This window comes from Crocodylus porosus, unplaced genomic scaffold, assembly GCF_001723895.1.
Source record: "Crocodylus porosus isolate Cpor-Errol unplaced genomic scaffold, CroPor_comp1, whole genome shotgun sequence".
Lineage (NCBI taxonomy): Eukaryota > Metazoa > Chordata > Crocodylia > Crocodylidae > Crocodylus > Crocodylus porosus.
The window spans coordinates 10,679,656-10,693,518 of record NW_017728950.1 but is presented as its reverse complement, the minus strand read 5'-3'; the positions used below and the strand labels follow the sequence as shown (position 1 = coordinate 10,693,518).

At 42.8% G+C, this 13,863-nt stretch overlaps 1 protein-coding gene across 2 annotated transcripts in view; it reads left to right on the top strand.

Moving 5' to 3' along the window:
- The window catches only part of SLC27A6 (solute carrier family 27 member 6), a 50,262-nt gene that overhangs the window by 26,893 nt on the left and 9,506 nt on the right, over positions 1-13,863 (top strand). For both annotated transcript variants that reach the window (XM_019555373.1, XM_019555374.1), the window contains exon 6: positions 2,971-3,165. In XM_019555373.1, coding sequence (XP_019410918.1) covers positions 2,971-3,165 — 195 coding nt within the window. The remainder of the gene's footprint in view (positions 1-2,970; positions 3,166-13,863) is intronic.

Here is a 13,863-nt window from a genome sequence, read left to right as displayed (position 1 = left end):
TCTGCCCCAATAATTAAATTCTATACATGGGAAATTTGTAAGTGTGATATAATTTTCCAGGTATCAAATCTAATTATTGGAGGCTTGTCTTGAATTTGTCAACTTCCCACTGATACAGCATGGAGATTAAATCTGGGGGGTCAGGTCTGTCCTGCCCCAGTTAACTTTTTCCTGCAACCCCTTCCCCATTTTGATCGGACCGTGTTCTCCCTGAGCATATGGAAGGGAGAAAAAATTTAAAACACTGACCTTGAAATAAACAAGGCTGTAGCAATTTGCATATAGTATCCATAGACTTAGTTCATGCAACATTGATACACTTTATCTTTTTTTGAAACTGATACAAGTTTTAGTACAGGTACTCCATAAACACACTTTTAAGCAGCACTTTTGTACCTATAGAGAGAATACAAATTATGTATGTGATTAGTCCAGAGCCAAGAGCCAAATTGTTCATGATTTACCATATAGTTCATTGGGCTAGGGTTCACCAGTCACCAGCATTTCATGGTGACTCCACAGCTTAGCACTGTTCAGTATGGGTGTGTGTATCCCAGATACCACACTCCTACACTAATCAGCACCAGGCTGAGAGGGGCTGACAGAGGGATTCTGGGTGAACCATTTGGGACCCTGTTTGATGATGTTTGCCAGACATTTAAGGCTGGTAAACCTACAGGGATCATTGGAAATGGGAAAGGAAGGCACAGCTCAGCTGTGGGAATGAAGACTAATTTGAAATGTATGCAAGTGTAGTGGCTCACAGTGACTTAAGAAGAGTCAGGGCTAGGGGTGGGCACGGGGGTCAATAGGCATCTTATTCAGATGGGTTGTGCGAAGGTGCTGGACATCTGGCAGGGGAGACACTGTGATCTAGAAAGTGGTTTTCTTAGTTATAGGAAAAAACCACTTTCTGGGCAGCGGGTATTACGCTGACTAAAGTAATACATAGTTAACCTTCCGTTTTCACTTCCAGTGGAAAGATCTCTGCTATATGCTGGCTTTATGGAAATAGGAGATTTCTTCCTAGCTTGTTCCTGCAGGCATGCAGTTGAGGGCAAGTAAAACTTGAGGGCATCCAAACCCCAAGCCTCCAGGCTTGGGCCTGTGTATAGGATGCTGGCCAAAGGATTTGGAAGCATCTGAAGCCCCAGGCAGCGATAGAGGATGCTTGCTGGTAGTAGGGCCACACGTGGTTCTTGAATGACTCACGGATTTGGAATTGATTTGGCTTGGGACACGAAAAATTGTCCTTAAAGTTGCTGGACACACTTGATGGCCTATGGGTTGCAAGTTTGAAGACATAGTAGAAACGCACACAGCACGGCCTGTCAGATTCCAACAAATCTGCAAATTCTGTTACATGTCTTGTTACAAGGACATGAAAAGGTTCTCATTAACATGTTTACCTAGCAGGGGAGATGCCATGATCAACAGGCTTTCTCCCAAGGTGAGGCCTGTTTCCCAAATGTGATAGTGGGGGACTGCATTTGCACTTTCCCCCCAGCTTCCTGTTTTGTTTGGCCTTTTGGCTAGGAGCAAACATGGCTAGGGGGAATCTAAACTTCAATGCCTCTGGGTTTGGGACCTGCACGTAGGATGCTTGCCATGGATTTGGGAAGTATCCAAAGTCCCATACTGATGGATTTGTGAGGGAGAAGACTTGCTTGGTGGTATGGCCACACAGACTTGAATAATTGGACTTGAACAATTAGCTTAGTCTATTTGGAATTTGGAACTAATTTGATCTCAAGCCAGAAAAAAAAAAAAAAAAAAAGCATGTTTGCCCCATGTGCATCGTGTTTTACAGTCATGCTGATTGCTGGCTGTGTTTAATCAGCTTCATAGTTGGTTTCCATTACTGAACATATGCTGCTTTTAGCAGAAGTTCAGAGATGAACAGTGTATTTAATGTGGTTTCCTTGAATGCAAATGTAAGACAAGGGGCTCTTTCCCCCATGTTGACTGGGGGCAGGGACTGCCTTGTCTTACAGTATTTCTTTTTGATAGCAAAGTCTACAAAAGTTGCAGTACATAATGTAAGAAGAGATATATAGTCAACATAGCAACAAAGGAAATAGTGAAAATTTGTTTAACAGGTGGGTCAGGTGCTTTAGTTAGGGCAGGAATGCATATAAGCAGGAACTATGTGAAATCTTGGTCGCTTAATTTATAACCAGTTTATGAGGACAGGATGGAAACTGTTATCCTTTTTAAATGCAAATCTCTGAAAGAAACCGTTTCTGTCTCTTTCCATTCTTCACTGTAAGAAAAAACATGACTTCTATTTTTGTTTTAAAACTGATCTAGAGGGAAGAAAAAGTATTAGTTGATTCTATTAAGACATTATTTACGTGTTCTTATCAAATTATCCATATTTCGATATTCATATATAGTGCAACATTTGTAACAGCCCAGCTATATGCTAGATATGTCTCATAAGTTTGCTTTAGTTTCTAATTAGAACTGGGGGACACCAGACACGCTACATAGTTTTGCTGGCAGAGCTTGAGTTTTCTCTGCAAAACTGTGAGAAACCTGCATTCACAGCTCCTATGCAGATGCAGAACCCTTTTTTTCCCTCCTGGAAGAATAATGGAATCACCCTTACTGAAAGTAGGCCTCTGCCACCACCAAAATGGTAGCATAAGGCATGTGTAGAAATGTCCATGTCTTCTTTTGGATGCCCCAGCCACTTCAACATCTTGCACCTGCTATGATGCACTTCATATCCTGCAAACACAGCTGATAAAATAGTTGTGCAGTTCCTATAAGAATTCTTGTAGGCCTATAATGATGAGACTTTGGCAGCTAGACTTCTAACAGATGCCAGCCAGTGTAGACAAGGTCTTGGTTTCTTTCTTTTAGAAGTTCGTACACTTTTTTTTTTTTTCCCCCAGATGGTATGCAGCAACCAAATTTTCCATCATAATATGTTCTTGAGAATCTTCATTTGTTTTCTCTTAATAGAAAGAAGGAGAAAAAGATCACAAAGTTCGCCTGGCGATTGGAAATGGAATAAGAAGTGATGTGTGGAGAGAATTTTTAGACCGGTTTGGTAATATCAAGATATGTGAATTTTATGGTACTACTGAAGGAAACATCTCTTTTCTGAACCATGCAGGGAAAATTGGAGCTATAGGACGTACTAATTTTTTTCATAAGGTAAATTATTACATCTGTTTTATTTTGGAGGGAGTTAGGGGGTAAATGTGATTTCCAGTTTGGTAACTAAATCGGAAGAGATAAGGGCTGAAGTCAGTGGGAGTGCTTTTAGCAAGTCTGAGGGAAGGGTGAAGACTGCAAAGACATGGGATATGTTTTGATGGATCTGGCCTGACATGAATTCCTAGATATTTCCCAGGTTTGTGGGTTGGCACTGTGCCCCATTTCATATGATAAATGAACTTTCTGTATGTCTCAAGAGAAAGATTTGGAGGGAGCCCTTCAAAGAAACTTGCACATACTTGCTCTTCCAGAACTCTTTTTTTTCCTGAGGTTTTTTCACAAGTGAGACTATCCAGTCCAAAACACCATACTTCTTGTTGTCATCACCCACCTACCCACATGTCTCTCTGAGAAAGTTCTTTCTACTGGAACAGTACAGAGTACGCTACATACTTGATTATCTGAACTTGGTCATCTCAGTTTCCATTATGGCAAAACAAACTCTTTTTTTTCCCCCCCCCCCACCCTTACTAACCTGTAACTTGGTATTGTATAGCAAACTGTTCTCTTTTTAGGTAATACGCTACTGCATCTCTACTATTGTTTGATACAGTACCTAGCAACTATTGGTATTGTATATGGTTCTCTCTTAAGCATTATTTAACACAATGCTTATTATTTCTACTCTTAGCACAAGTTACTGTTTCATTTACCAAAAAAATGCAGCCATCTGAATGGGATTTTACCAGGAGAACAGGTAGAAGGGAATGAATGTTACAAAAGATAGGTATCAGTTTTGTATTAGTCTCAGAGATTTACAGAAATATTTAAATTTTGGGTCAGTGTTTGGAATGGACTGCTCCTTTGTTTTGTGGGTTTCTGACTGTACTGTAGCTGTACTGATGTGACATGAATAATATGTGTATCATAATACTCTTGGCCAGTGGATCTTTGGATAGTGGATCTTTTGTTTAAAAATATTTCACATACCATTGACTGGTCCAAACTATTTCAAAATGTAGATGATGCACTTGTTTCATTTTGCACTGGTTGATGCATCTGGAACAGGACAGCAAAGCAGCTCTGCATTTGAAAAGCATCCATATCTGTCTGGCATACAAATCCTGTAGGATGGAGAACCTGTGTGGGGCTGAAAATGGTTTGAGAAATGATGCATTTGAATGGGCTGTACAAGAGGCTTCTTGGAATCTTTATTGTTATCAAGTTTAACATTTTTGCTATTCCAGCTTTGCTGGTGGGTGCAGACTGCCCTAAGCTTATTTTTTTTTATTGATGTTGTACTTAAAATCTAACTAAAGGAATTAGAAATACACATGATATCTCTGCTCTTTAAAACCTTAGCCCTTCAACCATGGGTGTGGGAGGCATGAGAAGAGAGAGGTCCAGTTTCCTAAAGTAGGATTAAAAGGAGAGAGGAGCTGAGAAAGGGAAAAGAAAACAAATGTAAAGTAAACATTTGCTCCAGTTTTCTTGTCTTACTCCCACCACATGTAAGGTTTTCTTTCATAACCTCTAACTTCTGGAGACTCTTTTATTTGTCTCACTCTCTTGCCTTTTCATTGTCACTGAGCCTAGTTCACAACAACAGAAAGAAAAAGGATTGGCCAGTGGAGATGCTCACTCAGAATAGTTTGCAGTATGAACTGTCCATCCAAGTTCTACAGTGGTAGTGTAGCCAGGGTGTTGAGGGAATTGGCAGGGGTTATTGCAGGGCCCCTGGCACAGCTTTACGAGCACTCATGGTGCTCTGGCCAGGTGCCGGATGACTGGAAGAAAGCCGAAGTGGTCCCCATCTTTAAAAAAGGAAGAAGGAGGACCCAGGCAACTATAGGCCCATTAGTCTTACTTCAATCCTGGGGAAGCTCTTTTGAGAAGATTATCAAGGAGCACAGCTGTGATGGGCAACCAACACGGTTTCATTCGGGGCAGGTCCAGTCAGATCAACCTGATTGCCTTCTACGATCGGGTCACAAAAGCATTGGATGCAGGTATCGCAGTGGCTGTGGTCTTTCTGGACTTCAGCAAGGCCTTTGACACGGTCTTCCACCCCATTCTCATTAAAAAGCTGTGACATTGATGCCTACACAGTCAGATGGATTGCAAATTGGCTGAAGGGTTGTACTCAGAGGGTACTGGTGGATGTGTCTTTTTTGCGACTTGGAGAGAAGTGGGCAGTGGAGTCCCCCAGGGTCCTTGGGCCCACACTGTTCAATTTCTTTATTAGTGACTTGGATGATGGGGTGAAAAGTTTAAATTTGCTGATGATACCAAGATTTGGGGTGAGGTGGGCACGCTAGTAGGGAAGGACAAATTACAGCAGGACCTGGACAGGTTACAGGGGTGGGCTAATGAAAATAGGATGGGTTTCCATACTGACAAGTGCAGGGTGCTGCACTTGGGGCAGTAGGAACCAGCAGCACACTTACAAGCTGGGAACCTCCCTTCTCCAGAGCACAGTGGCAGAAAGATCTTGAAGTCATTATTGACTCCAAGTTGAACATGGGCTGACAATGCGAGGTCACGGTCAGTAGGGCTAACCGTACTTTGTTGTGCATCTCAAGCAGGGCCAAGGAGGTGATCCTCCCCCTCTGTAACACTGGTCAAGCCACAGCTGGAGTACGGTGTTCAGTTCTGGGTGCTGCACTTCAGGAGGGATGTGGACAGCACTGAGAGGGTCCAGAGGAGGGCCACTGCATGATCCGGGGACAGCAGGGCAGACCCTACGAAGAGGGGCTATGGGACCTTAATCTGTTCTTTGCAAGAGAAGGCTGAGGGGGGGCCCTGGTGGCTCTCTATAAACTCATTAGGGGGGACCAGCAGGGTTTGAGAGAGACCTTGTTTCCCCAAGCGCCCCGCCGGGGTAACAAGGAATAACAGCCACAAGTTGTTAGAGTAGGTTTAGACTAGACATCCAGAGGCACTACTTCATAGGGCGGCTAGGATCTGGAACCAGCTTCCAAGGGAAGTGGTGATGGCTTCTACCCTGGGGGTCTTTAAGAGGAGGCTTGACGTCTACTTGGCTGGGGTCATCTGAGCCCGGTTTTCTCTCCTGCCCAGCGCAGGGGGTCTGACCTGATGATCTACAAGGTCCCTTGCAATCCTACTTCTATGAATCTATAATAGGGGTGTGTGAAGCAGGCCGTATTTGATTCAGATTTGGCCCGAATCGGGGACAGTGATTCGATTAATTGACTTGGATCACTGTCCCCAATTCAGTTAGGCTGAATTTGAAGATTCAGTGCTGATTCAGAGAATCAGTAATTCAGACGTAGACACAGTTTTAAAAGTTTTTCTACATACCTTGAGTAGCAGGTGCAGCTCGTGATGGCTGCGATGCTGGGGCACATGGAGCATCCCACAGGAGTTCAGGGGGGCCCTCCACATGCTCGGCAGTGAATCGGGAAGTGGACCAGAAGTACTTATGGGTCTGCCAGGGAGCGTGCAGGGGGCCTCCCTTCCCATGTCCCCCTAGCTCGACGATCGGCCACAGGGGGACCCAAGGTGCCCTCCGAGACCCAGAAGGCACCAGTTGCTGAGCCAGGGGGAAATGGGGAAGTGCTTCTGGTCCACTTCCAGGTCTGGTGCCGAGCACACTGGGGAGCCCCCCCATGCTCCTGTGGGACCCCTGCTACCTAGAGGTATGTAGAAAAAACATTTAAAGCTGTGTCTGTTTGAATCTCTCTGAATCTATTCAGAGGGTTCTGATTCAATTCGGAGAGATTAAATGTCCTCTGATTCAGAGATTCGGCCATCGAATTGGGCCAAATCTCCACCAAACTGAATCGATGACCAAAGCTTCGCACAGCCCTGCTTAAGAAATATTTTCTAAAATGGTTGTAGCTATCATGGTTTTGCACACCAGTGACTATGCAGTTTGATTTTGCTTAGTCTGGAGAAGGGGAGACTGAGAGGAGATTTAATAGCAATCTTCAGCTACCTGAGTGGGGGTTCCAAAGAGGATGAAGCCAGACTGTTCTCAGTGGCGGGAGATAACAGAACAAGGAGCAATGGGCTCAAGTTGCAGCAAGGGAAGTTTAGGTTAGGTATCAGGAAAAACTTTCGCACCAGGAAGGTAGGAAAAGCACTGCAACAGGTTACTCAGAGGTTGTGGGATATCCATCCTTGGAGGTTTTTAAGACCTAGCCAGACAAAGTCTTGGCTGGAATAAGATAGTTGGGGATGATTCTGCTTTGAGCAGGGAGTTGGACTAGATGACCCCTAAGGTCCCTTCCAACTCCAGTTTTCTGATTCTATGATTCTGTGTTGGCAGCTTTGGATGGGAAAATATGAATGGGGCTGTACTTTTTTTTTATCCAACACAATAGTATAATTGGAATAAGAAATTAAATTAATGTAAAAAGCTGGATAAGTATGGATAATAAGAACATCCAAAGTTTTTATATTAGATAGGTTCAGTGCATAAATTATCCATTTTGTGGGAAGGGTGAGAAGAATATGAATACATTTGTCTTGTAGACAGGTGATCCCCAAGTTGTCCTCTGCAGCATATTTAGTCTTCCACAGCTAGTACTTACTGCTATCAGAGACTGCATACAGACCTTTACAGTTCACTGTCTTTTCCTATATTTCTTTGCATTGATGTGATAAATGTAGCATAGTATCTGAAGGTTAAATATAGACCCAGTAGCTGCTAAATTAGCAAGATGATTCATTTTCATCATTCCATGAGCCGATATCATCTGCCACTAAATAAGGAAGGGGTGAAAAAACAAATGTGTGATTAATGTTCCACGCTGTATTTCATAGGTAATGTCAAAGGCAGAATACCAGGCATGTGATTTGTACATCCAACCCCTACCCAAAAAGTCCACAAAGACAAAATAAGTTAATTGGCTGTGACAGTGATACTCCTACTTCATAATACTTAAAATTGTGGTGAAAAAGGGCGACTATTGTTGCAGTGTTCCAGGCAACCAGAGGCCCACTAAATGCAAGATACAGAATGGAAACTAATGTTCTGATGTATATATTTCGGTATAAAAAAGTCCTGTTGATATACATAAACAAATCCATCAGTAGGGATATCTAGTGGACAAACACCATAGATAACAGTACTCCATGTATTAAGAAATATTCAGATCTTCCTCATATATATTATAATGCAGAGAAGGAGTTATCTATTAGGCTGTCTTTAATATTAGTCAAATATATTAGTAAGGCACTGTATATTGTACCCCATGCTACAAGAGAGGAAATGTCAAAGGAAAGTGAGGAAAGGGAACTCATGAGATGTCAAGTTTAATTATCAGGTTTTCTCTATTTAATTACCTGGTTTTCTCTATTAAGAAATCCAAAATTCCCAAAACCTGCATAGACTTACCTGTATCCAGCTGTGAGGACTACTCCCACCCCTTGCCTGGCTATATACTTGTGTGTGTACACATGTAGTACCCCCTGCCTCCAGTCACCTTCCCCTTGCTGCCTCCAGCGCCAAGCAGCTCCTTGCATGTTGAAAGGCTGCAAGGGGAAACCCACAGTTTCCCATGATTTTCTCTTTTAAAAGAGAAAATCTTTGTTGTTGTTTTTGTTTCCCCATGGGAAATGGAAAATCTGGATCCCTGTTAATAATGTAGACTAAAAATGCCCTCTACCAATGCACCCCTTAAAAAGCAGCATATAAAATTAATATTCAGATTTTGATTATGGCCTTAAGTTTTGGCAGTGTTTTAAATATTGACATTTTTAAAGGTGTGTATTTTTCTTTCAGACTTTGGGGGTGTGAAATTTTACTCTGTGGTTATCCTTGTGGAAATTAGTGGGAGTATTTGTTTTGTAGAATGAAGTATTGGTCACTATGACAGTGACAGTCATTGGCATCTGGCAGAATCAGGTGCTAAACAAATAATTTAACATTATAGTCTGATGGAAAATTGGACAGTAGCAATGAATAAGAAATAATTTAGCATAAATTTGTTGAAACGTTTTCCTTTTTCATTTGGCAAAGCAGAACCGATTTACTTTACAGTCTTAAAACTGAAGATACTTCTTAACATGGAAGTAACTTCAGGTCAAGCAAGTATTTCTTGTTGGGCACTATAATCCCTAGAAATTTGTGTGGTAATAACAGTGATAGTTTGTTAATCCAAGCAGTATTACAGGGATCTCTTATGATTGTGGGCTGATTAATGAGAAAAGATTAAAACAACATCTGAAAATTAGTATTGCTGTTGCTCTCTTACCACTGAGTTATTCACATAGCTTTGAACTAATATCTTATTGCAGTGTATAAGAATATATTGCAAGATATCTTACTATTTCCTAGGTCAGCCTAGACTTGGTTTTTCTTTTTTCTTTTTAAATGGTTTGGTTCTGTTTACATTGCCTAGTGATTAGAACAATGTTTAACCAGAGAGCATGAGCCCACAAACAACTTTAACCAAGGGTGTCTGTCACCAGATGTTGTCTGTCTCGTTTGTGCTGCCTTAAAAAAAATTACTGGACAAAAAGATGTCCTTACCCTTTGTTGTGCCACATGACAGGAAAATCAGTGGTGCAACAAAAGGTAGTAACAGACTTGCCACATTATTGCATCAGATGTCTATTACCTTGTGATGCTTCCCCCACTCAGCCACCCTATGCAGCTGGCTGGGCAGGCAATACCCCATTTTGTCTGCTGTCACAGACCCCCCACCATGGGTCTGAGGTAGCAGGGAAAGTGGGGAGATCACATTGCTGCTTGTGCTGCACCATCAAGGGTATTTTACACCCCTGTGTGCATTACAAACTGAGATTTTTCCTAAGAATTCAGAAATAGATCACCTCTAAAATAAATGATTAGTAAATCAAAAGTGGTAGCTGATATTTTATACCTGTTCACTGTCAGTTTAAAATACAATAATTCCAAACTGTTTTAACACTTATTTTAAATAAACTTGTTTAAAAAACAAACAGTATAAAGTTGTAATGGGGGGGGGGGGGAAGAGATGTGCTTGCAAATTTAGCTAGTTGAAAGGTGCAGTTAAAAATAAAAATGTTTTCCACTCCCAAGTATCTTTATAACATACTATGGGGGAATGAAATATAGTGAAATTAGATGGGTGATGCTTTGCATTGCATTGTATAAACTAATATAGCAATGTCTTCAGCCCTTCTGATAATTCTGAATATCAGAGCTAAGACAAAAGTAGGTCTGCAGTTGCAGATTTATGATGAATCTGCATTGTCTAGGTGTTTTCAATTTTGTTTTTCCCTATTTAAAGCTGTACAGTTTGTATATAGACACATTTTGGTATCTAACTTCAGTGAGTTGCAACTTGCATGTCTACTGTCTAAATTTTGGATGAGGACTTGTCCTGGCACATAGTATTACAGTTTTCTGTAGGTTAGATTTAGAGAAAAAGTCCCTTTATTTTAGTTTTTGGGGTAAAATGAAATCCAAATGACTATTTTTAAAGCAGTTTAGGTCAAGAAAAGTAGGTAACCACCTTTTTTTCAAAAAAACCAAACTTCTTTTGTTCTTTCCTGTAAAATATTGCTTAATAGCAGCCAATTTACATATATAATAACACTGTTGGAACCAATGAATATGCATAGCTAAGGCTCATTCAATTTCATAATATTAAAAAGGTGATACTTATGCTACTACATTCACTAATGTAGCATCTAATCCCCTCAGATTTGATTCTTTCTAAATTGTCCCCTTTGTGGAAGTCTAAGGTTTTTAATTATGTTAAAATCATTATACAGCTAATTACCCAAATTAAATGGGGGGGAGGGAGGAGGGAGGGCAAGAGATATCTTGGCTATCATTGAGTTTCTCTCTTTCCTAATCCCTTTCCATTATGGCAAAAATGTACATTGGTGATTTAAACAATACATTTTAAAATTGCTTTTTCATCCCATCAAGATTTTGCCTGCTAAATAATCCTTTTGTTAGCTGACTGGTTATAAGCATTGCTTGTATACTTTTAGTTGAAGGAAAACAAAGCGTTGAAAACTAAACAAATTGGAAGCATAAGAAAATAATTGTCCATTATAGGATATATGTCCATAGACTTTCTTTCTAGTTCTCATTTATACTAAAATCTCTTTTATACCACTCTGCTAGTATAAAGAGGCCCTAGGGCCAAATTCAACTCCTACTTGCAGGCACCTAATTGGAGTTTAGGTAGAATTTAGGCCCTAAATTATAAAAAGGGATCGAGATTTGATCCTATTTCAGTAGCTTCAGAACTGCTTGGGTACCTCTGTTTTAACATAAAAGGGTCCCTTGTCCTCTTGGCTTAGGTTTGTATCTGTTCAGAAGAGTTCTAGAATGACATCTGGAGCAGTGCTAGAAAACACCATGTTCTCTGTAAATCTCCCCTCTCCTAAGTTTTTGCAAAGCACACCTAACCATTGACATGAAAAAACATAAGGAATAGTACCCTACATTTACTTGTAGGCAACATTCAAACAAAGTGTAGGCTGATCTGGACAATAGCACCCTGAATCCTCCAGTTGAAGCTGGGACACTAAATTGCTGAGTTCAAAATTCATGGATCTAGAAAGAGAGACAGCATGAGAGAGTCTGTAATCAAGTGAAGAGGCCACTTGCCTGAAGAGGGAATATCCTAGTTCTTTCCACCACCATTAGTTCTGTTTTAAAGCAATGACTGTCTAATGCAGGCAATTATTTTGGGCAGAGTGCCGCTTACTGAGTTGGCAAGCCGTCAAGGGCTTCATGACGGGCAGCTAGGGGCAGGTAAATATAAATTTTCTAAATTTTATTAGGGGCCCTGTGGACCAGATGGAATGGCCTGGTGGGCCACATCTGGCCTGGGGTTGCATTTTGCCTGCCTTGGTCTAATGTAAAAATGCATGCTGGCAGCAGGGCCTGGAACCCATGATTCTTCCTTTGCAAAGAGTGCCTTTTTTTTTTTTACTGGTTTATAGAGCTATGCTCCCTTTTGCTTTGCTTGCTTGATTTGTGGCTCAGCTCTAAAAGGAGGAGACTCTTATCTAAATTAATCTAAAGACCAGGTAAGAGATTGATTTATAGGTCTGACTCTTCTTAGAGCGAGGAGTGCCCAATACTGACTTATTTCCTAGCCTGAAGAATTCTCTAACCACTAATCAGTCAAGTGATCAAAATGCCTTGAACAGTAGCTGTATACAAGAGTGAGTTCGGGGTACTGCCCTTTTACATTGAATTCAGTTACCTTCAGCGTCAGTTTTATCTTGGCCCAGGTACATGCCTTCCCACTGGTACTCTGGATCCAGAGAGGACAGATATACCTCTGAGTTAAACATCTGAGGCTTGAGGAAAAGCAAGAGTTCAGAGGTGTCCATGCATCTTGCATCTTATATTGTTTTGCTCAGAGCTGTCCATCTGGCAGCCTTAAAGCTTTTAACATGCACATCCTGGCAGCTACCTCTCCTGCTGACACGCTGGAGGCCATCTCTGCAGTGTGTGGCCTGTGCAGTCTGGGGGCCATCTGTGATCCCCAGCCACACTTAAGTTATGGACAGTGCTGAACTAGTTATAGGTGCCTCCCTTTCCAGCACTTCAGTCGCTAGTTGACCTTTTGGAGGCACCTGATTCTTTCACTTAACTGTATAGGGATCCTAGGCATCTAACCTTGACAACAGAATTAACACTTTAGAGTAAATACAAATGAGACCTTGAATACTTAGAAGTAGTATTCTTGCTTCTAGTGTTGGTCTGTCATCACTTACATAATTCAGTCATGCCTACGCAAGAGGGAGGGTACAAGAAGGCTTTTGTCCTGCTTCCAGCCCTGTGATACAGTCCATGTCGGGGATAGCCAGATGGCAAAGTCTGTGATTACTTAACACGACTGGATACACGCTAGGCAGCAGTGTGAATGAAGTTTAATAATGAACATACTCCACTTCCTGTTGACAATTAGGGGCATATGCTGGAGCTGAGTGGTGCCACCTCAGCTCCTAGTGCACAGCGCCCTGCCAATCGGTGCTGCAACCATGCCATGTGGCAGTTGCTGCGCAGGTGCCAGGCGGGGATACTATTCCCCACTGCTCTGTGCTGTGCAGGGGGCTTTGCCATGAGCCCTCAGAGGCCCCAGTTGCTGCTGCCGTATCTGGTGAGTGCAGGGCTTTTTTAAAGTGCCGGGAGGCTGGGGCTGAGTGGGACAGCTATGGGGGCTTCTCCCACGGCTCCTCTGGCTGTACCTGCCTCTGCCCCAGCAGGGGGAGCCGCAGGAGAAGCCCTCATGGCTGCCCTACCCAGCCCCATCTGCGGCCTAGCCGGCACGGTGGGGGGCAGTTCTGATGCAGGCGTGGCTCGCTCCAGGCGGTAGCACAGCATAGCCCCCACTCCCAGCACTGTGGTGTCTACATCAGCGCTGGGAGCAGGGGCTCTGCCATGCCGCCACTTGCCAGCCCATGGGGGGGGAGGGGGCATAGGATGTGGGTGCAGCAGTGCTCTGCCCTGCTACCACCTTTCGTCTGGAGCAATCTGTGCCTGCATTCCCTCCCGCCCTCACCCTGTGCCGGCTGGGCAAGCCGCAGCAGGGCAGAGCCCCTGCTCCCAGCACTGTCACATCTGCATCCTGCCCCCACCCTGCCCCAGCTGGGCAAGCAGCAGCAGGGCATAACCCCCACTCTCTCAGCGCTGCCACACCTGCATCCTGTGCCCCCGTGTCCCCATCCTTGAGTAACGTGCTTCCCCTGCCCTGGCTGGGCAGCTTGTCC